This window comes from Pararge aegeria, chromosome 19 (genome assembly GCF_905163445.1).
Source record: "Pararge aegeria chromosome 19, ilParAegt1.1, whole genome shotgun sequence".
Taxonomy (NCBI): domain Eukaryota; kingdom Metazoa; phylum Arthropoda; class Insecta; order Lepidoptera; family Nymphalidae; genus Pararge; species Pararge aegeria.
This window is the reverse complement of record NC_053198.1, coordinates 12,221,427-12,244,481: the sequence shown is the minus strand read 5'-3', so window position 1 is coordinate 12,244,481 and position 23,055 is coordinate 12,221,427. Positions and strand designations below refer to the sequence as shown.

Below are 23,055 nucleotides of genomic sequence, written 5' to 3'. Positions count from 1 at the left end.
AACGGGCATCAGACTCTGTACTGAATACTATGCCATATATCTATGTTCCTCTTACGCTCAATAATACTTGGAGGTATAACACGCGCCGTAAAAAAAAGGTTCTTTTTATTTCGCTCAATTTAGCCATTGACTGCAATTTCAGATTGTAAGTGATGATGCAGTCTTAAATGGTGGTGGAATAACCTTTTACAGGCAGTTATAGCCCGCCGTAGGGCTCCCATACTTTAAAACCTGGAATTGGAATTTATATGTAGTTATTTCTACATCAAAATTCCAATTCCAGGGTTTCAGTATGATTCTGAGTCCGCTATCATCAAAGATCAACACATCAGGTGATATTGCAGCTAAACTACTGAAAGGCTAACTTTTAGGGACTAGAATAAAATGTAACGTTTATTAACAAGGCCCATAGAATTAAAGTTTTACAAATACTTTACAACAGTTAAATAATAAGACCCGTTAGAGTTAGAGTTAAAGAAAACAACAAATATTTCCATCACGTAGTAAATTACAATACCTGCAAGAAGACCAACGGAGGGTGCGCGTTGCGCACGTCCAGCTAGTTCGGCTTGTAGCAGCAACGGTTGAGCACATAAAGCCGCACAGCCCGCGCACCAACAAGCTGCGCAAACCCAGCCCAATGCGCCTGGACACGCTTCTTCCTATGAAGAAAATCCAATGTCTTATTATCTTAAAAAAATGGTGGGAGGTCTCACCGTCTGCCGACCGACTTAGCCAAAGTACTAACTGCCTTGTTGCTCTAGTGGTCAGCACGGATTAGTTATTATAATTATTTTAATTGTTTAAACTGCACGTAACTCCGAAAAGTTAGAGGGGAGTGCCAGGGATCAAGACCCCCCCCCCCCCCCCCCCTCTCCGAAACTTATACAACTTCGCGTCAACCTTCAAATATAGTCATATATACTGTCACGGACTGGTTTTTAGAACATTTAAACTACTTTTACTATATATTTTGAAAAACCGGTTAGCTTAAACATAAAAGTCATACATATGCTGTCGCGATCTTTTTTATAGGCATTATCAAGCTCTACAACTTTTGTCTAGAAATCATCTCTCATAGTTAAGGCAGCGTTCGTAAGAAAAGTTTTCTGTTGACCGTCTTTTCTCCGACTTACTTTGCCAATCCGACTACCACGAAAGGACCTTCCAGTTTTCAGATTAATATATCGCCTTATGCATTCATTAATAATGTGGCTTTATATTGGTACAAGAATTTTCAAAATCTGTTAAAAAGATCCTGAGATTATCCCTTACAAACTCACAAACTCAAAAACTATACCTCTTAGAAAAATATAGTGACATTTTTTTAAATGAATACCATAAAAATAATAAGGCTTAAGCGACAAAAATCTTCTTTTTTATTACTTTATAATAATAACGATGATAATTAAAATATTGTAATGAAAACATCTTGTACCTCTTTTTATGTGAACAATAATCATCCCATGAGTTGTATAATATATACGGTGTACATATTTACAATGTAAATAGATTTATTTTTTACTACTATCGGCCGCCCCCAAAGACTGCATGTTTTATTTTTTAATCCAAAGTTAATGCACAGATATAAATTTTAAAGGCTTACCTGTCTCGTATCGCACTCTAAAAGAGTGAGCATGGCAGCAGAATGCGTGCCCGCTGTTGCTGCTTTCATGAAAACAGGCAGCCTCGCCCTTCTCCCCGGCACCAAACTCAACAGTTGTAGAGCGGCTGCAGCAAGGCACATTGCGCCGCCCAAGCCCACTGTAATCTTGACCACTCCTCGCAAATCTTTCTCAGCGTCCGTCTGAAATAGTACAGCTCATATATTATTAATTTTAACTTTGAGTATAGTTTTATGTCATGAGAATAGAGTACGTTTAAGTATTTTATTTAATTATTTTTATTTATTTTAATTTTTTTATTTAATTTAATTTAAACGCAGAAAAAGTACAGGACAAAATTTGAATAATTTTCAAGCAAAAAGCGACCTTATAGACCGTATAGTTAGACCGTATAGTGTATCTCTTCCGGGCTACTTTTACGAACAGAGCCAATGAGACACTTGAGAGGCGGACGCGGAGACAAAATAATAATGAAGATAACCAATAAAGTATACAGATAGAAAAAGCAGAAAAATAGTTCCTAATTTAAAAATTTATATATACAGAATAATTCCTTACACGATATCCAAAAACCGCTAAAGATTATTCATGAAATCTGTCGATAAGTTACTTATTTGTAAAATATTTGATAGAATTGTTTATAGTAAAATTATAATAACAAAATCTTATAAAATTAATATAATAATAGGTAGGTAGGTATAATAATAGGCAGTTATAGTTTTTTTCCCCATAGACAGTAACTAAATATCTGTCTCAGACAGCATTTATTGAATTCCTCGCTACGCTCCGGATTCTACTATAGAATCCTTTGCTTTGCTCTAAATTCAAAATAACGATCTGAATTAGTAGGTAATAAGATGATTTGATTATGACAAACAATGGAAATAAATAAACGAGTTTGGAATGTATCCGCATAATTATTATTATCGATGATACTGAAATAATATTAATCGCTCAAATAGTGATTAAACTATAGGATTAAAGCGAATTGGGTGGAGTGGTCCTTATATTTCATAGGATCCACCGTCTGCAATGAGAGGTATTTTCTCAAAAAGCAGGTACAAACAAGGATTAAACTAACGGTAAGATTCACTGAAGAGGAAATCCCTCAATGTTAATAACGATAAGCTTTGGGAAGTTCGACTTCTTAAGTCATTGGTGGGCTTATCTGTTCGATAATGTTAGATTATATCTAATAATTTAAGTAGACTCAAAAGTGGTGATAGTCTAGTGGTTAGAACTTCAGTCTCCCTTTCGAGCGACCGACCGAGTTCGATCCCCAGCACCTACCTCTAACTTTCCAGATTATAACCCTGTTTTTAATTTTATTAATTATAATATACTAGTTGTACCCTGTCACGCTGTGCTGTGGCACATTTTTATGGAATGGTTGAGAAATGAGAAACATAACAAAGAATACATTAGATACATATAGGCAGATGGCGCGGTTACTGGTATATCGATTGTTAAAAAAATAGTAGTTTCGCGGTCGCGGATATGTGACCGATGCAAAAAATAGAGATAAAACAATCCTTGATGCGGATTATATATCATGCTAAAATTACAGCTCGATCGGTGCAGAACTTTTTGAGTTTTTGATGCGTACACAAACCAACATAACATTTTTATATATATAGATATATAGGAAGCGGTGATAGCCGAGTTCGAATGCGTTTGTGTGTTTAAAGCAATTAAAATATCACTTCCTTCAACGGTGAAGGAAAACGTTGTGAGGAAACCTGTAGCAAGCCCGAGAGTTGTTCTTAAAAGTGCGGACTCCATCCACGAATCCGCTCTGGCCCAACGTGGTGGCCTTAGCCCCTTCTCATTGTGGGAGGAGACCCGTGCCCTGAAGTGGGCTGGTAATCGGTTGATATGATGACGATGATGATGATCATAGTTTACAATATGAATTGCTTTAAAGGTGAAGGAAAACATCGTGTGGAAACCTGAATGCCTGAGAGTTCACAGGAATTGTGAAGTCTTCTAATTATGACTAGGCCAGCGTGGTGGTCTACGCCTAACCCTTCTCATTCCGGAAGGAGATCCGTTCCCTGTACTGGGCCGTTAATACTTTGATAATGATGACGAATGTAGACAAGAGGTACCTGAGGAAGCTAGGATGTGGTGTCACATCACATTACTCACAAGGGTAGATCTGGCGATAGTAAATAGAGCGTAGGTGCCCAACCCTCGGCATCGACAAGCCACGTAGGTTGGTTCGGGTATCCGGACTTCACAGGACTTGATGATCCACGTTCTAGGTTCTGAAGATGTGCGTAGTCCACATGCAAGTTTGGAAGCTGCAAAACATGGTTTTGGAAATGTTTATATTGAGATGAATGCTCAAATATGACTACAGTATACGAAAGAAAACTCAAATACTAAAACGTGACTTAATATTTGAGGGCATCTCAAAAAAGATTAATGCTTAGTTATACAACACATTATGATGCAATATACGTATATTTCCGCGGTTTAAAAAGAACATACGTTTTTCCGCCCTTCTTTTTTCAATTTTTTTTATTGGATCATTAAACTGGTAACATTCAATGACATTATCATGAGAATAACAAAAATAAAAGAGAAAAATAGGAGATTGAAACTTTCTGGAAATGACCGCAGCATGCTTAACTAAAATAATCTAAAAGCTAAAAGCTAATCAACTTACAAAGCAAAGTTTAAAACTATATCTGTGTATAAAAAAATCTGTACAAAGAAAAGGGATGATAAAAAAGTAAAGAGGAAAATAAATAAATAAATTTAAGCTATGTAAGTACATGTTTGACATGTTTTTTGAATGAGGTCAAAGAACTACTAAAAATGTCACAGTTGTTTCATAGCATAGCATTCAGTTGTAAGCATTTAAAAGTGAGCAAATTCGAAAGACAGGCAACAGCATGTCTCCATTGATGACTTTGTAAAAAAGATCATGTCTTTATTTGGAGTGCTATAAAAATAGATTCAATATTAATCAAGGGTATATTATGTGGATAGTGTGAAATGTGCCTAATCGTATCATTCTATTCTTTTTACGGTCTTAACTTTAAATACAAGATTTTTTTAATAAATTTCGGTTTTTCCGCTACAAGTTTTAGTGTTTCATTCAGGTACTTAACCTTTAATTTTCGAAGATCTGCTGATCGGGTTCTTATATGTCTCTATATAACCAACATATATTATTTTATCATTGCGAAAACCTGTTATTACTGATATTATCTCGAAGTTAACTAATTTATGTACTGTACTATTTTAACAGCTGTTGGGTTCCATTTAAAGAAAAAATAAAATAAATAATAAATGATAAAGCATTTTCGTACTTCCTATGCGCCATAACTAAGCAACATATCGACTTGAATTTGGCATAGTTTGACGACCTCCTTGGCGCAGCGGTGAGCTCTGTGGATACAAGTGGGAGGGCGCGGGTTCGATACCCGGCAGGGGAATTTTGGGAATTTATAATTTCTGAATTTTTACTCTTGTCTGGTCTGGGAGGCTTCTGCCGTGGCTAGTTACCACCCTACCGACAAAGACGTGCCGCTAAACGATTTAGCGTTTCGGTACGATCGCGTAAAAACAGACTAGGGGTATGGGTTTAATATAACTGCCATACCCCTAACAGGTTAGCCCGTTACCATCTTTGACTGCATCATCACTTACCAGCAGGTGAGATTGCAGTCAAGAGCTAACTCGTAGCGGAATAATAAAAAAGTTAGCTAAAAGGACGGAGAGTAACATAGGCTACTTTTTATTCCGAACAAAAGAACGGTTCCCACGGGATTTGTAAAAACCGTAATAGATGCGGACGAAGAAAGCTGGCAAAAGCTAGTCAAATAATATTATTATAATATGCTAACCTATAGCTGTATAGTTCCTGGAGTGTACAAATAACAGTGTGACGGTGTGCTGCAGTGAGGTGTCCACTTGACTCGCAGTCAGCTGCACCTGTGCCGACGCCAGCCGATACTCGAGCTCGCGACCGCCCCTGGAAGCCAATGTGCTACACACACGCCAAAACACGGGAGTAAACAGAAAGTAAACCGAAACTAAAAAAAAATGAAAAGAACTCCAGAGGAATTGACAACAGTCGTGGAAGTTCGACGTGAAAAGGTCCTTTTTAAATCAAAAAGGATTAAAACATAATTTATAAACAAAAACAACAGAATACACATCAAGACACAACACAAGTTTTTTTTAATAAATAAATAGCGAGAAAACGAGCAAGTGGGTCACAGCACCATAGGATCCGCCAATGTGCCGCCCGACGGCCTTTGAGATATTTGTTTATGCGCCCCTTAAATAATCCCGTATTGAAATCACCGCGGATGGAAGCTGGTGTCCCAAACAACTCTCCAGAACACTCCTCATTATACAGATGGTAGAAAAACCCATAAGTTGTGCCAAAGTATCCAGCCTGCTGGTAATTTTGGGATTGTCAACAAGTCTAATTTGAATCCGACTAAATGGTTGAGTTGGTATTTCGATTTTCGTGCCCAGAATTGTGAGCAATACTCCATTTGAGGTAAGTATTGGATTACGGCATCATTGGTCTTGATGACGTTTTGCTTCAGGAAATTGGTGATGTATATCCCCGTTTTTTGGAGAGCACCTTAAGCCGTCGGTACCAGATTATTATCGATAAACGCGAACTTAAAAATTCTGGTTGGTCTAAGCTCTAAATGAGACAGGAGGGAAGCCTTTACCCAGTAATCGGGGTGAGGTGAGGATAAAACCAATCCGCATTTGTTTGAGAGGAGAACCCTGCTTTGCAGTGGGTCGGGAATAGGTTGATAATGATTGTGATAATAATTGATAATGCCCGCCCACTATATCGTGGCAGGTATAAATTCTCACTCTCTTACGAGCTAGGAGGATTTCAGTAAGCTGAGGTTTACAATGATCTTATTTAACTCAGAAAATAAATAATCAAATATTAACGGTTAAGCGAATCAAAAACTAACACCACTTCATCGATGTTAAAGTTGTCAGTCAACCTAATGGAGTACCAACTTACTTGAACTCTATAGATCTTCTCAACGAAGGCAGTCTGGCAGCCAAGTTATGGTATTGAACAGCGACCACTGAAGAGTTCCCATTTCTCGCCACTAACTCCACACCAGCTGATGTTAGTAACCATTCATCGGAGCTGGCTGTCGGTATGAAGCTGAAATGAGCTGCACCGTCTTCTCGTACTTGTTTACTCTTCACTGAAAACTCTTGTAAGTGGTAATCCACGCTGTCTCTCATTGCGGCTGTATCTACTAACGCGTTTTGGAGGTCGTAGATTTTCTGGTAAAAGACAAATGTTAAGTGTTTAACGTATGTGAATTTGGGCGGTTCACTTTGAAATTTTAGATGGGTAGTATGAAGCAAGAAATCAGGGGTCTAAATAAGAGCCTAAATAAAATTTACGCTACCTAACCATGAATACAATTGAGCTAAATTAACATACCCTTTTAAATATACTTTTTTTAGTTTTTCTTGTATTTTGAGGTAAGACTCAATAACGACACATCCAGTTCATCATTCCTGGCCGCTTATTACAAAATCCGAGAAGCGGTCGTGTCTGATATACGCAATTTTATTCTTTTAATTGACACAAGAGAAGAAATAGACTAGAAAATAAAAAAGTTATACTAAAAACAAGAAAGGTTGGATATTCCCAAGAAAGGTTGACGTCAGGCAAGCGGTTCGTCGCAAAACATAAGCCAAATGAAAACACCAATCCTTTCTTCAAGTTTGAAAAAGACACATTATGGTGACCCCATAAAACGTGGGATAGAAAGAAGGAAAGAAATTATTTTTTATTGGAGCAAGACGAAGAAGAAGTGTCAGAACATAATTCATTGCTTAACCAATTTATACTTTCAACTAACCTCCTCATCTAAGAACGTGTCAGGATGTTTTAGCAAGGTGTCGTATATTATCAGAAGGTGTTCGACACTGTCGTGTCTGTCTTTCGGTTTTCCAGCAGAAGAAAGGAGATAGTGCAGCATCTCCCTCGTGTGTTGAAGAGGTAGGGTTCCTTCTCCAGGATGAGCTGGTAGAGAGCGCAGCACCGCACCATATTGATGGGCTACGTTCGAGACATTGTCCCATGAGTACCCGTAGGATATTCGATTAAACTGTAAAGAGTAACAAAAAATAATAAAGTAACAAACTATTGCGAACGAAGGTCTCTGTTTGAAGACATTAATGATTGTATAACGTTTAAAATTTTGATATTTATTGTTTACTTTCTGTTTTTTATTGTTTGATATAGTTATATTGCATGATATGTTTAGAATTTTGCACGCCATGTATTTTAATATTATATATTTAGTAAATTTATTTGCAATAATAAAATAAACACAAGAAGAAACATAAATAAATATACTTTATAGTGTGCAAAAGCAAAAAAATTTGTGTATGTAATTCCAGTACATCGTAATATACCTATTCAGCAATATAGCCTAGGTATGCAATGCAAATAAAAATAGTCGATTCTTTATGGTATAAGGGTGGAATTGATAACCTCCTCCTTTTTTTTAGTTGGTTAAAAACAGGGTTTAAACCCAATCTTTTTATTTAAGCGGTACTTATTTTTATGAAGTTAAATGTACTAACCTGTTCATATATGTCACGTAACGAATCGGAAACGCAGCCAGAAAAATCTGGAAGCATCCACTTCACGCCGTGTTGAGTTGTCTTCGGCTCGCAAAACCTGATCCACGATAAATCCTATTAAAATCTACAGAACTTACTGCGCGAAATAACTAAGTAAGTTATTGAATTCGCTATCCAGTTTACGTTGCCTGGATATAAATTAGTGAAAACTTCGTTGTGGAAGTTTATTAAAAACTTAAAAGTAATCAAAAACGTGAGAGGAATGTTGCTTAACACAAACCCATCTTATACTATGATTTATTTTAAGTTCATATTTAATATTTGAGTTTTTAAATAAATAGCCCTTCCTTTACGCTATAACTTAGCAAACCAATCAACTTGATTTTTGGCATGGAGTTAGTTCAAAGAACGGAGAGTAACATCGGCTACTTTTCATCCTAAATAAACTGTTTCCGATTTCTAAAAAAAATATAGTAAAAGCGGACAGTAACAGCTCGTATTATATAAATAACAAATTTAATAATTTAATTCATCCTAGTCTGAATGTAATAAACACAAATGACTAATGCTGACGCCGAAATATCTGATCAAAAAACCTTTCTGTTAACCGACAAAGGAAGGCTTTGTCGGTTAACAGAAAAGGTTCAATACCAAAAAAATAGGAGTAACGTCTACAAAATGAAGGCCTAGACAAAATACCTTGTAGACTCTCCATTATGCCCAGGCGGGCAAGTGGCAGATGCATGGGCCCCCGGTGCTGTCTTCGGCCATCGCAGACCATGTGAGGCCTCACTTTCACAGGCCTCATCTTTGGGACCGAGGGCCCACATCGTTACTCCCCTCGCGTTTTTTCCAGCCACTGACGACACTTGGCAACGAAACTCGCTCGATTTCTGGAAAGAGTATTTTTATTTTATTTAATAAAAGTATACGACGGCCGATTGGCGCAGTGGGCAGTTACCCTGCTTTCTGAGTTCAAGGCCGTGGGTTCGATTACCACAACTGGACAATGTTTGTGTGATGCACACGAATGTTTTCCAGTGTCTGGGTGTTTATCTATTTGTTATAAGTATGTATGTAAACGTATTCTTCAGTTATCTTAGTACGCATAACACAAGCTACGCTTACTTTGGGACTAGATCGCGATGTGTGTATTGTCGTAGTATATTTATTTATTTATAAAGCCCTGAGAATTCATAGGTGGTGGGGTCCCAGGGAGCTGGAGTAGCGTTGCATTGCACCACAAAGCATTGCGTTCGTAGAAGTAGGTGGACAGATGAGATCAAAAAGGTCATCCAGCGACCAGTGTGCACAGGGTTTTTGACCAGGGTATGCATAAAGAAGGCAGATGGCATATATTTGAAAAATTATTCCCCTGAGCAATACAAAAATTGTAAGGGTAGGCAGTTCTTTTGTTCGCATGTACGAAGTGCACGACCGTTCCTATCCTCGTGTAGGGATAAGGTATCCGAGTTTAATTCCCGAGTCAGCGTACCGATTCAGCTAGCTTTCCAACTTGGTAGGTTTCCAATTTCCTACATCGGATAACTTTAAATGGTAGTAACTGATGATGCAATTTTATTTGTTAGCGGGTGAAATTTTTTGGGGGTACGCAGTTGATAAGAAACCAATATCCCAAATCGTACGTTATATAGTTAGCTTGGCGGCGCGTCTTAGGTCTTATAGTGGTAACTGGCCGCGGCCGAAATCATAATAGACTGTACAGTTTGAGTGTCAGGACCTACTTGTATGTTATACAGTTTGAGCACACTTCCGGCGGGATACAAATCCTCCCAGACCTCTCTTCCAGGTTCCAGGCGGAGCAATGTTCTCTCCCGCGCCCAACTGAACCCGAGAGTTCCGTGGACCCGACCAGCGCCGGCCAAACATGTGATGCTTACATTATCTCCCTGTGAAAAGAACAAGTAATAAACATTCAAGGAGATCTTCTTTTACGTTTCGCGCTTGGGAAAACGTCATTCAATAGGAACAAATTTTAACACACTTATAAATTTCGTAGGTAGCTATTTGCCGGCTCATAACAAAATCAACACATCAAGAAAGAATGTGACGGGAATCATTTTAAAATTATAATTACTAATAAGAACACTGAGTAGTTTAGATTTTTTTACTTAGTTACTATTAATTCTAGGGAAAACATTTTAGTAGTCGTGTTTTGTGGCAGAGCTCGTCCGGAGAAGTATTCGCCGTGTTTATTTTTGCTGCCAAGCAATGCTATATCCCGGTCTAATGAGTGTCGTTGCCGGTGTATTTACAGGCAGACGAGGCTAACCTACGATAGGTTGTCAGGGTGGCACTTTGTAGGACGTAATCCTTGCATGCCCATGGAGAAAGTAAGTTTTTTTTTTTTTAGAAAAAGGTAGACGATTATCTTAATTGTTTACGCATAGAAAATTAGGCAACCTGATGCTTGACAATACTCATGTATGTCAACAGGTCAGTTACTGTACTACCTCTTAACATGCCCGATTTCGCTCGGAGTACAACACTCCGCGACCTACAGACTTAAACCTCCTACATACCCCGACCGTCCTTCCCGGACCGTAATACGCATGACTTCAGAAAGGGGGCTGTCTGATCAGGCTTCGTCTGCCTTTTGCCGATCCCATTCGTCCTATACTCTTTTTGCATAATGTTCTGAAACTTCTGATTAAAACCATGAAATACGTATAATCACATCACACTTACCTTGGTAACAGTGAGACTGGATGGCACAAGTCTTATGCCAGGAGGACGTAAGATGGTCAGTCTGAGAGCACTGCATCTTCTCCTACCCGCGTCATCGGCAGAACAGGACCATCGTCCACTATCAGGTTTCTTGGCTTCTGATACACCCAAAACAGACATGCGCCGCCCCAGGGCGTCTTCTGCTACGGTTCGGGTCCAGATATCTCTGGAAAAGGAAAAGTAGAGTTCGGTTCTTGAGTACTCTCAAGAACCGAACTAGTTGGGTATGAATTTAGGTGGAGTTTGTTAAGCAGTCAGACCCTGTTTTTATCCCTCTCATCCCTCTCTACTATGGAGAGGAGGCCTATGGGCTGTGCTCAGCAGTGGAATATTTGGATGCTGTGAAAAGACTACACGGTGAGAGCGAAAAAATCTTAGTCACACGCAAAAGTGAATTGGTTTTTTTTACTATTTTCGTTGAATCGACCTTGATGAATTTTTTTTTTAAATTCATGTTTTATAGATTGATTTCGGTGCCGCCATCACCATTATACCTTAGAATAAGCAGACGCCTAGAGCAGCGGCGGAAATAATAAGTTCTTCACTCTCTAGGCACTTTATAATAAGTGCAGGCTAGAAACTTAAACCTCCTACATACCCCGACCGTCCTTCCCGGACCGTAATACGCATGACTTCAGAAAGGGGGCTGTCTGATCAGAAAAGAATGTATAATAATCATTCCCGTTTAACATAAAGCGCAAGCCAAACAATTATAAAGAAAGGATTCAAAGTACATACCTCGTAGTACCATTAAAGTTCACCTTGATACCGTCCTTGTACCAAGTAAACTCAATATCGGGGGATCCGTACGCCATACAGCTCAGAATAAACTCAGACCCCTCCCAAACTTCTGGCCGTTGGTTCACGATCAATGCCTGCAATAAAATGCTGAATTTGCATACGAATTGTAAGGAAATGCTGGAAACTAGACGAACATTTTTACAGCGTAATGAAACTTTTATACCCTAATTCATGATATACCCTTGTAGGGGAAGATTTTACGACTTCTTTCTTATTATATAGTCAGTTGTTTACAAAGTTTATCTACTTGAAAGTGATATAATGTTGATATATGTATGGAATATTTTAACGATATTGTTTACATTATATATTTACATAAAAATCGGCTACCGCAAGTTAGTGTCCGCAAAACTGAAAAAGTAGATAATAAATTGACGTTTAATGTATGCAACATGTTACATCTCTGTACAAGAGTGTTTTATATATTTTTTTATTAGTTCTCATTCCTCAAGTTGACATTTTTAGTTTCCTTTATTGAACGCAGTTCGTGTAATTACTTTCAGTAATTTTTTGTATCTTTCAGGATTAATTCTCGTTCGGACAATGCAATTGGTTTTCAAGGGCTCTTTTCTTTTCCTTTTTCTTATTTCAATATACTACGACAATACACATATATGGATACTAAGATAGCCAGTGAATATGTTTTTGAATATACACGTAAAGACATATAATATACAGATAAACACACAGACATTAAAAATCATCCATGTTCATCACCAAACATTTTCCGGTTGTTGGAATCGAACTCACGGCCTTGGACTCAAAAAGCAGGGTCGCTGACCACTGCGGTCGCTTCAGATGATTGATGATTTGTGCAATGTTGTTTTTTTACAACTTACGTAGTTTATTGCAATTTTGTGCAAAACAAACAGAGAAAACGACGTGCTGTAATTAGAAACATTAGATTCTTTTTCCGTTTCGTCTTTTGATCCAGTAACAAACAATAAACGCCTTAATGAAAGCTTAAGCGGGTTTTGGTGAAGTACGCAAGTATCCAGATTAAAATCCACTCAAAACGGGTACCGTAATTAAATACGAGTAAATCACTTAAATCATTGAAAGTATACGAGTATAAATTTTAGAGTCTATTTTAAGGGTTCCTTAACGAAAGAATCCTTAGTTACTTAGTGAAAATTTAAGCGGGTTTTAGTGAAGTTCGCAAATTTACATTAAAGACCAACCAAAATATTATGTACTGCAATTAAATACGAGTAAATCACCCAAAGCATTGAAAGGTTATTTGGGATCCGTATCTTATATAGGAAAAATAAAATTACATACTCTATTTACTTATCCCCTAGCTAATTAACGAGTTAATTATGTTGGAGAGTTACGCAATATTTTGTCTCTTTCTTTTGAATGGTAAATTACAGATGACAGATAGGGAGAAAACAATGTTTAACTAATCACAAGCAATACAACGTTTTCTAGCAAGGCCCTTAATCGTTAATGGATATGCTAGTGTTTAGAGTTGTAAGTTGACGACAGAACTAAAAAAATTTATTCTGATTTTTAGGGTCGATTTAAAAAACAAAATAAATAGGTAATTAAAAAAAAATCTTTTATATCTAAGTAACTTGTATAACTAAGAAGATAAATTGCTAGTAATAGGAACATATTATATATATTATATTAAAATTATTTTAAAATTCATACATCAAACATATTCAAGAAATAATATGTGAATAAAATATACAAATATGTAGCGTTTTTCCTTTCTTCCTGTGGCCCTCCAATCAAATAAAAATACGAATTATAGGACCTCACTCAGATTATGACCAGAGCCTCGTCTGCAAGGAGGTCGTCAAATCATACATTGAGAGCCGAATCGACCTTGATGAACGACCTTGTCGACTGCGCCAGTGAGCGGCGACCCTGCTTTCTGAGTCCAAATTCGTCGATTCTTGAAAATGTGTGATGAGCATAAAAGTTTTTCAGTGTCTAGGTGTTTATCTGTATATTATAAGTATTTATGAATTCATAAAAAAAATCATCTATCTTAGTACCCATATCATAAGGTATGCTTACTTTGGGGCTAGATGGCGATGTGTGTATTGTCGTAGTTTATTATATAAATTTTTTGCTACTCCTCTGCAATAAAAGACAAGTTGCTAATGAAAATAGATCTCATTGTTTGTTAAAGTGCAGTGCTCAGGTGGCTTCGGGATGCGTTATGAAGTAAGCTATCAAATACTTTTCAAGTTGAGACAATCTTGCGGACGTAGTTACTCCAAGTTGTTGAAATAGATAGAGTTTTATACTATGGTGAACGCGTACGTTTATATTTATATGCCATAATATTTGACATATTCTCATAAAAGTTTCCTGCTTACACTATCCGCACCGATCATTTTCATCGGACTTTGTTTCTTATTCTTGGTTAAAGTGCTGTTCTATGTTTACTTACATCCGTGCTCCAAAACACGCCTTAATGTTTAAATATTTTTTAAGTATTATATAATATTTAAATATTATGATATTGAAGCTTAAATAATATGATAGCCAATTAAATATTATGATAGCCAAGTGGGTAGGAGTTGGAATTCACTTTCGGTGGGCCAAGTTTGAATCCTAGCACGCACCTCTAACTTTTCTAAGTTATGTACGTTTTAAGCAATTAAAATATCACTTGCTTCAACGGTGGAAGAAAACATCGTGAGGAAACCTGCATGCCTGAGTGTTCTCCATAATGTTCTCAAAGGTGTGTGGAGTCCACCAATCCGCACTGAGCCAGCTTTGTGGACTAAGGCCTTAACCCCTTCTCATTGTGGGAGGAGACCCGTGCCTTGTATTGGGAAGGTAATGGGTTGCTATGACGATGATGATGATGATGATACTTAAATATAAAATCAGTACTGTGGAAGACATTTCCGCTAGAGTGGTACCAAGACACGGGCAAAGCCTCCGACCAGAAGAGACCATAGAAAATTCAGAAATTATCAACATGTATGTATATGCGTCTTTACTTTACTTCATTTAAACGTAATAAAAATTTTGATGCTAGTATATATATAGTAGACAGAATAATAGGCATACTTTGTATTTACAAGTGATGCGAAGAGGAAAAAAACATGTGAAGAGAATTTGTAGGTAGGTATGTCAAAGAAGTGCGGATGTAAATGTGTAAATTTTAAATCTAAAGCTATTTATTAAGAATACAAATACATTAATGATTACGCTTATCTTAACTATTAAAAAATACATTCTGTAATGTAAATGGAACTTGTAGGAATGGGCCGGGTGTACGTGTAAAAGGGCTAATAAGTGTAAAAGTGGATATTGAGTTAACCATAGGCGTACAGAGAGCGGTGGAAATCTCGCAGAAAGTGTTCAAACTCTCTTAAAAAATGTTAGGCAGTCGAGTCAGACATGCAGATATGAAAAAAAATACAGTTTTGGCTTCAGTGTCGATTATAGACGGCGATCTGACCTAAGATAGAATGCCGGGGGAGCTAGATCACCAGTTGGATACGTCCATGGAGATGATAGAAGAAGATAATAGAAGTTAGTGGAAAGAGAAGACATGTGCTGAGCGCACTTAGCGCGGGATAAAGGTAAGAAGAAGATTTTTTTTACATGTAAACTCAGAGCAGGTTGCATATCGAAGTGGAGCGTAGCGGGTAGGAGACGCAGGCGGTCGGTGCGCGTACGTGTCGCAGCCAGGCGAGCAAGTGCGGTCCGTAGTGCGCCCGCTTCTCTGCGTGCTCCCCAAACACGTAGCCAGACAGTACGTGCGCTATTTATGTCTGGTGAACTGGAAATAAGGCATGAATTATTCTCACTATAAATCACAATCCCTGTAGCATATTAAATGAATTGTGCAATGCGTTTCCAATGAACATACGACGATAAAAATCACTGGCGATATTTTAATAAGCAGACGACTTATATTATTTTATATGTATTAAATATATTATGTATGATGTATTTGTGTAACTTAGCTTATGTAGCTATTCGCAAAAAACGACCTCCACCTCTATCCTAGCCTGTTCTCTTTTTTCCTAATTCTAAGGTTGCCTGTTAGACACAGCTATTTAAGCGACAGGGCTACCTTTTTGTATTCTACGAGTACTCCTTTCTTCATGTTTATGTTTTTTTGTAATATTAATGTGTAAGTGTAAAAATAAAGAGTAATAATTATAGTAATAAATGATATGATGCATTTTAATTCAATTTCATCGGGTATCAGTAAATTTTTGTGTAGCTTTTATAAAATGGCAATAAGAAGAAAAAATTTGGACCTAGTAATGCGCAAGTTAAAACAAAGTATTAAAACACATTTAGTGTAACAAGGTTACTAAACAATTGATGAATTTCTAAATGTTCTCATTAAGAAAATCAAGGGTGTTTGGAAGCATGCTAGCTTTGCTTTTATCTTTCACATGATAGAATAATGTATGTGCGTTTTTATTTGTTGATATTGGAAAAGAGCAACTTCTGAATTTCTAGATGGCTTCTTCTCGTAAAGTCGGTAAAGTCATTCTAAACAGCCAGACTTGACGTTTCATAGTGCTTATATCAGGCCTACTTGAAATAAACAAATTTTGAATTTGAATTTACAATTGAAATTTTTAGAATCGTAGCTCTGGTGTTGTGTTATTAAAAAATAGCTCACCTTATATTTAATATTTCTATTTCATCGTGAAGAGTTATATTAGATGCCATCAAATAGTTTGTTATCTGGAATTGAATTAAATAATTATGAATTAATTAATTTCATGATAAATATCTATTTATTGTTTATTAATTAATAATAGTTTGTGTTACCTGTTTAATGATTTCTTCAGATATGTTTTGAGTTCCTTGGTCCATTATTTGTAGTCTTGTTTCAAAACGCGCTGATGCTAAAAACACAAATAAAAGTTTAAAAGAATTACTTATCAGCGCGAAAGCTAATTGCAAAGAAAATGGTGATTATTATAAAAATTCAAATTTCAAATTCTTTTTATTTGCATAAAACATTGTATTTTATATTATAAACAAAAACATTATAATTTATATTATAATGTTTCGGATATGTTTTAAACATCTTTTAAACTTTTTAATATTTTCAATATACTTACAAACATCTGTGTCTTTCGGATTACAGTCACAAGAAGTTCCCTTTTTACAACCCTCGGAACATTCTTCTATACCGCACTCTGCGAAACAAAAAATATTTAAGCCGTTAGGATCTAAGGATACAGTACCGCGATGGGGGAATTCTAAAGTTTCAGTATGAAACACCATTGAACCTATCAATGCATGTAATGTGTTAAGGTCATTTATTACAGCGCCGTTACTTGAAATTGATGAATTTCTAAATTATATTGTTGCTTAAAAGCCATCGGCTCCGCTCTACTCTCCTCTACTCTCCCGCAATATAGTAAAATGGCTGTAAAATGTTTATTTTGAGACACGAAGAGCAACTGCGGAGCTTATTGCCGGTTTCATATCCGAAATCTACCCTATGAACCAGTAGTGGAGTCGTTACAACCAGTCACTTACAAAAGTGCTTATACAGTAGACCTACTTATAAGAAACTGCGTAAATTAGTTATAATAAATTGCCTCATAATTCCCTAAATTATAATAATTTTATATTGATTTGAATTTCAAGACAGGAAACAGTATCAAACGCGTGTTCTATTTTTAAATATTATAAATAAATTTTAATGGTTATGTAAAAGTGATATTAATTTGATGAATTTAATAAAATGAATATACTCGTAATTTACCCAAAAACGACATACTTTTCATCATTTGTAATGAAATAGTTATCTGACTCATTCAACAATATAAAAAGGCGGAGCTCGAATTTTAAGCGGATTATTGCGTTTGAATGTTGAAGTATAATATAATTGCATACAATTCTACAATAAACTACCCATTGACATCTTGGAGATGTCTCTTAAAAAGTTCAAAGTTTGTATAAAACGTAAGCTTATAGAAAAGTCCTTTTATGGTATTAAGGACTACGTAATCGATAAAAAAGCTTGGGGGTGTGTGATTGCTCTAACTAGATTGCTCTTCTAATAGTTTTAAATAACAATATGAGATGGTGATAACAAAAAAAAAACACCCGACTAAGTTTGTTGTGGGCTTCTTCTTAGACCAGGAAGCGCTTGGAACCCTCGTAGCTTAAGTTTTAAGTTTACGAATATGGTTATGGCCATCATCTCACTACCGTGTAATTCTCATCTAATGTAGTTTTCAAAAGTGCCAACTATGTGCCTACTTAAATAAAGATATTTTTGACTTTGACTGTGAGTCTGAATCGTCTACTGTGAGAGTACTGACTATCTTATATAATTAAAAGAAATAACTTCTAAGAAGTATGACAGTTATATAATAATATTAAACCCATACTCATAATCGGTTTATGCGCGTTATCGTACCGGAATGTTCAAGCACGTGGCGTTGTCAGTAGGGTGATAACTAGACACGGTCAATGCCTGCCACTAGACCAGGTAAAATTAAAAAAATATAACCTCCCAAAGTAACCTGATTTATTTTTCGATCGAACCTGGTATCACAGCTCTAATTGCTGCGTAAGGGAGGGCGACAAAAATAACTTTATTGCAAAAGTGTTATGGAGATAACAAAAAACCCGGCTAAGTTTGTATTAGTGGGTTTTTCTTAGACCACGGCGCGTTTGGAACCCGCGTAGCTTTAGGTTTAAGTTGGTGAACGAAGCTGTCACCATCCCCTTACAATTATGTAAACATATATGTATGAACGCTTCAAACGTGCCTTTGATAGGCCTACATGGATAAAGAATTTTTTTTTTAAAATTTGATATGACAAAAAAACAACAAATACACTTTTGTATAACAGGTTATACTAGTGTTTATTGGCCTCTATTACCAAAACGTTCATAAGCTGACAATAAATTACCCCACAGCCGATTGAATACAGAAATTGTGGAGAAAACGAAGTTGTCTACGTATCTCACAGAGGCAATCACCTGGAGAGTTATTATCGGTACGTGGGATACCCTATATCGTGTTAAACATCTGAATTTATGATAAAAACAAGACCATATTTATATGTTAAAATAACTTACAATAACTATAAACAGATGACATAGTATATAAGAAATAAACACGATAAAATAAATACCACGAAAAAATGTACACGTAGTTAAAGCAAATATTTTAAATTGGGCGGAGGTTGTTGTTTTTGCTATAAACGAATGTTTACTGACTGAATTTACGGAAATGTTCATAAGTAGCTGGAGGAAAATGGCAGACGAAGGAAAATATTTGTGAAAACGACGCTGCTCTTTACGCGAGCCATATCTCCGAAGGGCTATTGACCAAACTTGGGTTTTACACAGTTCGCGCTACTAATGTTTACAGACTATATTATTGTATCTTATAGACCGAGATGTGTCCCAATGTAGAGCAAATGCCTTACTTACCACCTTTTTAGGCTATTTCTCTTTTTGGTCGTTTCTATAAATTATGCGAGTCTCATTTAGTAGGCGCGACTTTGTCTGCCTTAATCACTTACGTCTTGATGAAACGAGATACCTACTTGCCAAATTTAATATTGTTAAAAGGTTGGAGTGAGAAAATGAGTATTACGATATTCCTACAGGGTACCGATGTAAAAGCTCTCCTATTACCTAATATACATCGAAGTAATAAATTGTAAACTAGCAATTCTGCAATTTGCAAAATACACACTCGCGCTATTGCACGAACTTTTGCTTGAGTAACGTAAATTTCAATTACCGCATAACAGTTCAATTAAAAACTTGGCAATTATAAGGAATAAAAACCTGAAGTCAAACAATAAAGTTGAAAATACATCTAAAGCTCCTTTGAGATGAAAACGAGCGAAACAAACCCACTTTAATTTCCAAATGTTATATTCGGAAGCTTCCTGCATTACAAAATGTTAGCAGTAATGATATCCGTGAAATATTTTGCTGCTGCGATTAAATTTGGAAGGGTCAGTTTATTTGCTTCATTAAAATGAAAGCTTTTAATATACATTCATCAGCCAGAATTATAGGATAAGGTGATTTTTGTTTATTCTATACCGTTTTTGATTGAGGTAAATCTTGTGGTAAAAGTTTTGAAAAGCTGGTACGTTATATTGGTCTATAGTACGAAATGTAAGAAAACTTTACCAATTTATTAACACCTAATCAATAAACCTTTTGCTAGAACTTTTTCGGATTTCAATTACATTCCACTGAGACTAATAAAATAGATGGACTTCATTTGAATTGCTGAAGCGATCCATATTCGTGATTGACCTTGTTTAGTGAAAACGATATCTGCTTAGGTAGTTCAGGACAATGATGGTTTTATTCGTATATGTCTATTGTATACATTCAACAAAAAATTCAACATCAATTTGTTTCAAGTAGGGCTAGAATAAGTACTTTTGAAACGACAAATAAATCTGTTCGGACGGCAGATTTTACCGAGGACATACTGAAAAAAAAACTCAGCAGTTGCTCTTTTCAAACATCATTTAACAATTAAACAATCATTGTTCTATCTAGTCTGAGATGAAGGCGGAGCGGCTTGCTTCCAAGCAACCTTGTCATTAAGAAATTAATCAATAGTTATACTACGTAACCTTGATGTAGTAAATTGGTCTTGATACCCTCTTTAAACTTATGTAAAGGTATTTTTAATATTACCTTCGGTATCATGTTAATAAAGGTCACAAAGGTTTTCTGGACTTTTCTAAGACGATATATATGATATCACAATACTAAGTCACATATGAATTCTTCAATATTATATTAATAACAGCTTTTAGCGTGCGTGTAGCCGGCTCCATCGAATTATACTTCGTGCTTCATCCTCGAGATAAGAGAACAATTGTAGTCTCGCGTAGTGAGTCGCTAATCTTACACTATAGTTGAAAATGCATTTTATGAGCAATTAAAATTAATATAAAAGTAATTTTTAATTTTTATGCTGGTATTACCAAGCTCCCCGCCAATGTAATGCTACCTTGCGGTCGAACCTCATTCGCTTTTTAGTGCTGCGCTAGTCTACACGTCATAATTTTATTTCGTGTTTTGTATTTATACTACCCTACATTTAACGAAAAGTTATAATGCCAAAAAGGAAGAGTGATGAGGATAGTGATGAATACATTAGACGCAAGATGAGGAAAATAGAAAAGAAATTACGCAGGCGCAAAAAACGTTCTCGTCGTTTAAGTTCAAGTAGCAACGACTTGGAATCAATCTGTGCGTCGCCCGTGCTGTCACTACCTGAAGGTACCTTTCAATTTTTATATTTAAATAACTAAGGTTAATTTTTAATAGTCTATTTTAACAATGAGTAATGATGTTAAAAATTTTAGACAATTTCAAGATATAATGTACAAATACTAGCATAATATATTCCCTCAGTGTGAGTAATAACGTTATGCTTGGTGAATAATTTTGTACAAATGTGTCATTCATATTTTTACCATAATATTCAATTTTTGAAAAGACTATTTATAATTGGAATTTTATTTTTTATCTACCTCAATTACGATATAAACGAATACTTAGCGTTTATCGCTTTGTAAATAATTTTGTTTTTCGTAATCAGACATATATATTAGAATGTCATAAGTAAGTGCACAGTAATAAAATAAGAATTTATTTTATGCACTTCTTTCCAGATGGCCTACCTTTGATCATTAATGATGAACAACATGGCCTACCCACACAAAATGTGGATCTGGAAAATCTGGAGCCTCTTCCAGGACTATCCTCACCAGTTCTAACTGTTTCGGAGGAATATCCTTTAGACGACGATATCCTCGAGATGCTAGGCGCATCCCCGAATAAAGCCAAAAAAACGGGGGACAACATTCAAAAGGATATCGCAATCAGATGGCAGCATATTGCTACCTCAGGGCTTACAAAGGAAACTCGCAAAGAACTACTAGATAAACATCTTATTCCTAGTAACTGCACTAAGTTAGCTGCCCCGCTTTTAAATTTAGAAATAAAAGCGGCATTGTCAGACACTTTGATAGGCAAAGATAAGAGCACTGAGTACAGGCAAAATCAAATTGCATCAGCAATTTCGTGCATTGGAGTGGCTCTGACAAAGATATTTAAATCGGACTCAAAAGACTCCACGATAATAAAACCTTTACTTGAGGGTGCTCAATTACTGTGCGACTTTCAATTCTGCGAGTCAATGAAAAGAAGAAGCCTTATTTGCGCCTCTATCAAGAAAGAAATTAAGAGCCAATTGTATGAAACCGAAATTGATACCTACCTATTTGGCGAGAAACTGGCTGATACTCTTAAAGCTGCTAAAGCTATCAGCAGGTCGGCCTCTGAGATTAAAGCATCTAAGCCCAAGACCACAATAGGACGTCCTCAGTCTCGTGCTTTAAACTCCAAGCCTCAGCCGGTGACCAGCAGGCAGCCAGGCAAGAGGAGGCAAGAGCCTGCTGCGTATACGCAGATTCAAGCCGTGTATCCACCTCCTATCCCACAGCAACGGCGACAGTATATGGCACCACTGCCACCACCACCGCCGCCACCCCCTCCACCACTACTGCTGCCGCCGCCGCCATTGCAGTCACAACAGCGATCCAGGCAGCAGCGCCCCTATCAACGACGCTAGACTCGGTACGTTGCTCTGGTCGTCTTTCTATGTTTTATAAACAATGGTGTCAAATAACCAACGACGAAAAAATTTTGTCGTGGGTACAGGGCTACAGCATACCTTTCGATAGACCTGTGGTACAAAAATATATTCCCCAACCGCCGAAATTATCTACAACTGAAAGAGCACAATATGAGGAAGCCATAAATGAATTGCAAAAATCTGGTGCTATTTCAAAATGTGAAGACCGTGCAGACCAGTTTCTTTCAAGCTATTTTCTTATTAAAAAGAAAAATAGTAAAAACCGTTTTATTTTGAATTTAAAAGCTTTAAATAAATTTATAAAGACCGAGCATTTTAAATTGGAGGATCTAAGAACAACCCTGAAATTAGTATCCAAAAATTACTTTATGGCTTCCTTAGATCTACTCAATGCATACTTTCTAATTTCAATAAATCAATATTATAGAAAGTACCTGAGATTCAAATTTAAAGGAAATACTTTTGAATTTAATGTCCTACCATTTGGGTTGAGCACAGCTCCCTTCGTATTTACTAAATTATTAAAACCTGTCATGTCACTATTAAGGACAATGGGCTATTTGTCAACCATTTATTTGGATGACGTTTGTTGTATAGCCCCTACTTATGAGGAATGTACTAATAATATTACTCAAACCAGAATACTTTTCGAATCGCTAGGCT

General features: G+C 36.4%; 1 protein-coding gene across 2 annotated transcripts in view; it reads right to left on the bottom strand.

The window, feature by feature from the left end:
• Positions 1-23,055, bottom strand: part of LOC120632363 — a 610,336-nt gene that overhangs the window by 5,754 nt on the left and 581,527 nt on the right. For both annotated transcript variants that reach the window (XM_039902218.1, XM_039902219.1), the window contains exons 6-20: positions 16,844-16,921; positions 16,548-16,624; positions 16,396-16,460; positions 15,357-15,534; positions 11,718-11,854; positions 10,941-11,145; positions 9,977-10,141; positions 8,931-9,124; positions 8,232-8,328; positions 7,502-7,750; positions 6,640-6,914; positions 5,483-5,610; positions 3,774-3,928; positions 1,607-1,807; positions 518-662 (exon numbers count right to left, since the gene is read on the bottom strand). In XM_039902218.1, the coding sequence (XP_039758152.1) occupies positions 518-662; positions 1,607-1,807; positions 3,774-3,928; positions 5,483-5,610; positions 6,640-6,914; positions 7,502-7,750; positions 8,232-8,328; positions 8,931-9,124; positions 9,977-10,141; positions 10,941-11,145; positions 11,718-11,854; positions 15,357-15,534; positions 16,396-16,460; positions 16,548-16,624; positions 16,844-16,921 (2,349 nt within the window). The remainder of the gene's footprint in view (positions 1-517; positions 663-1,606; positions 1,808-3,773; positions 3,929-5,482; positions 5,611-6,639; positions 6,915-7,501; positions 7,751-8,231; positions 8,329-8,930; positions 9,125-9,976; positions 10,142-10,940; positions 11,146-11,717; positions 11,855-15,356; positions 15,535-16,395; positions 16,461-16,547; positions 16,625-16,843; positions 16,922-23,055) is intronic.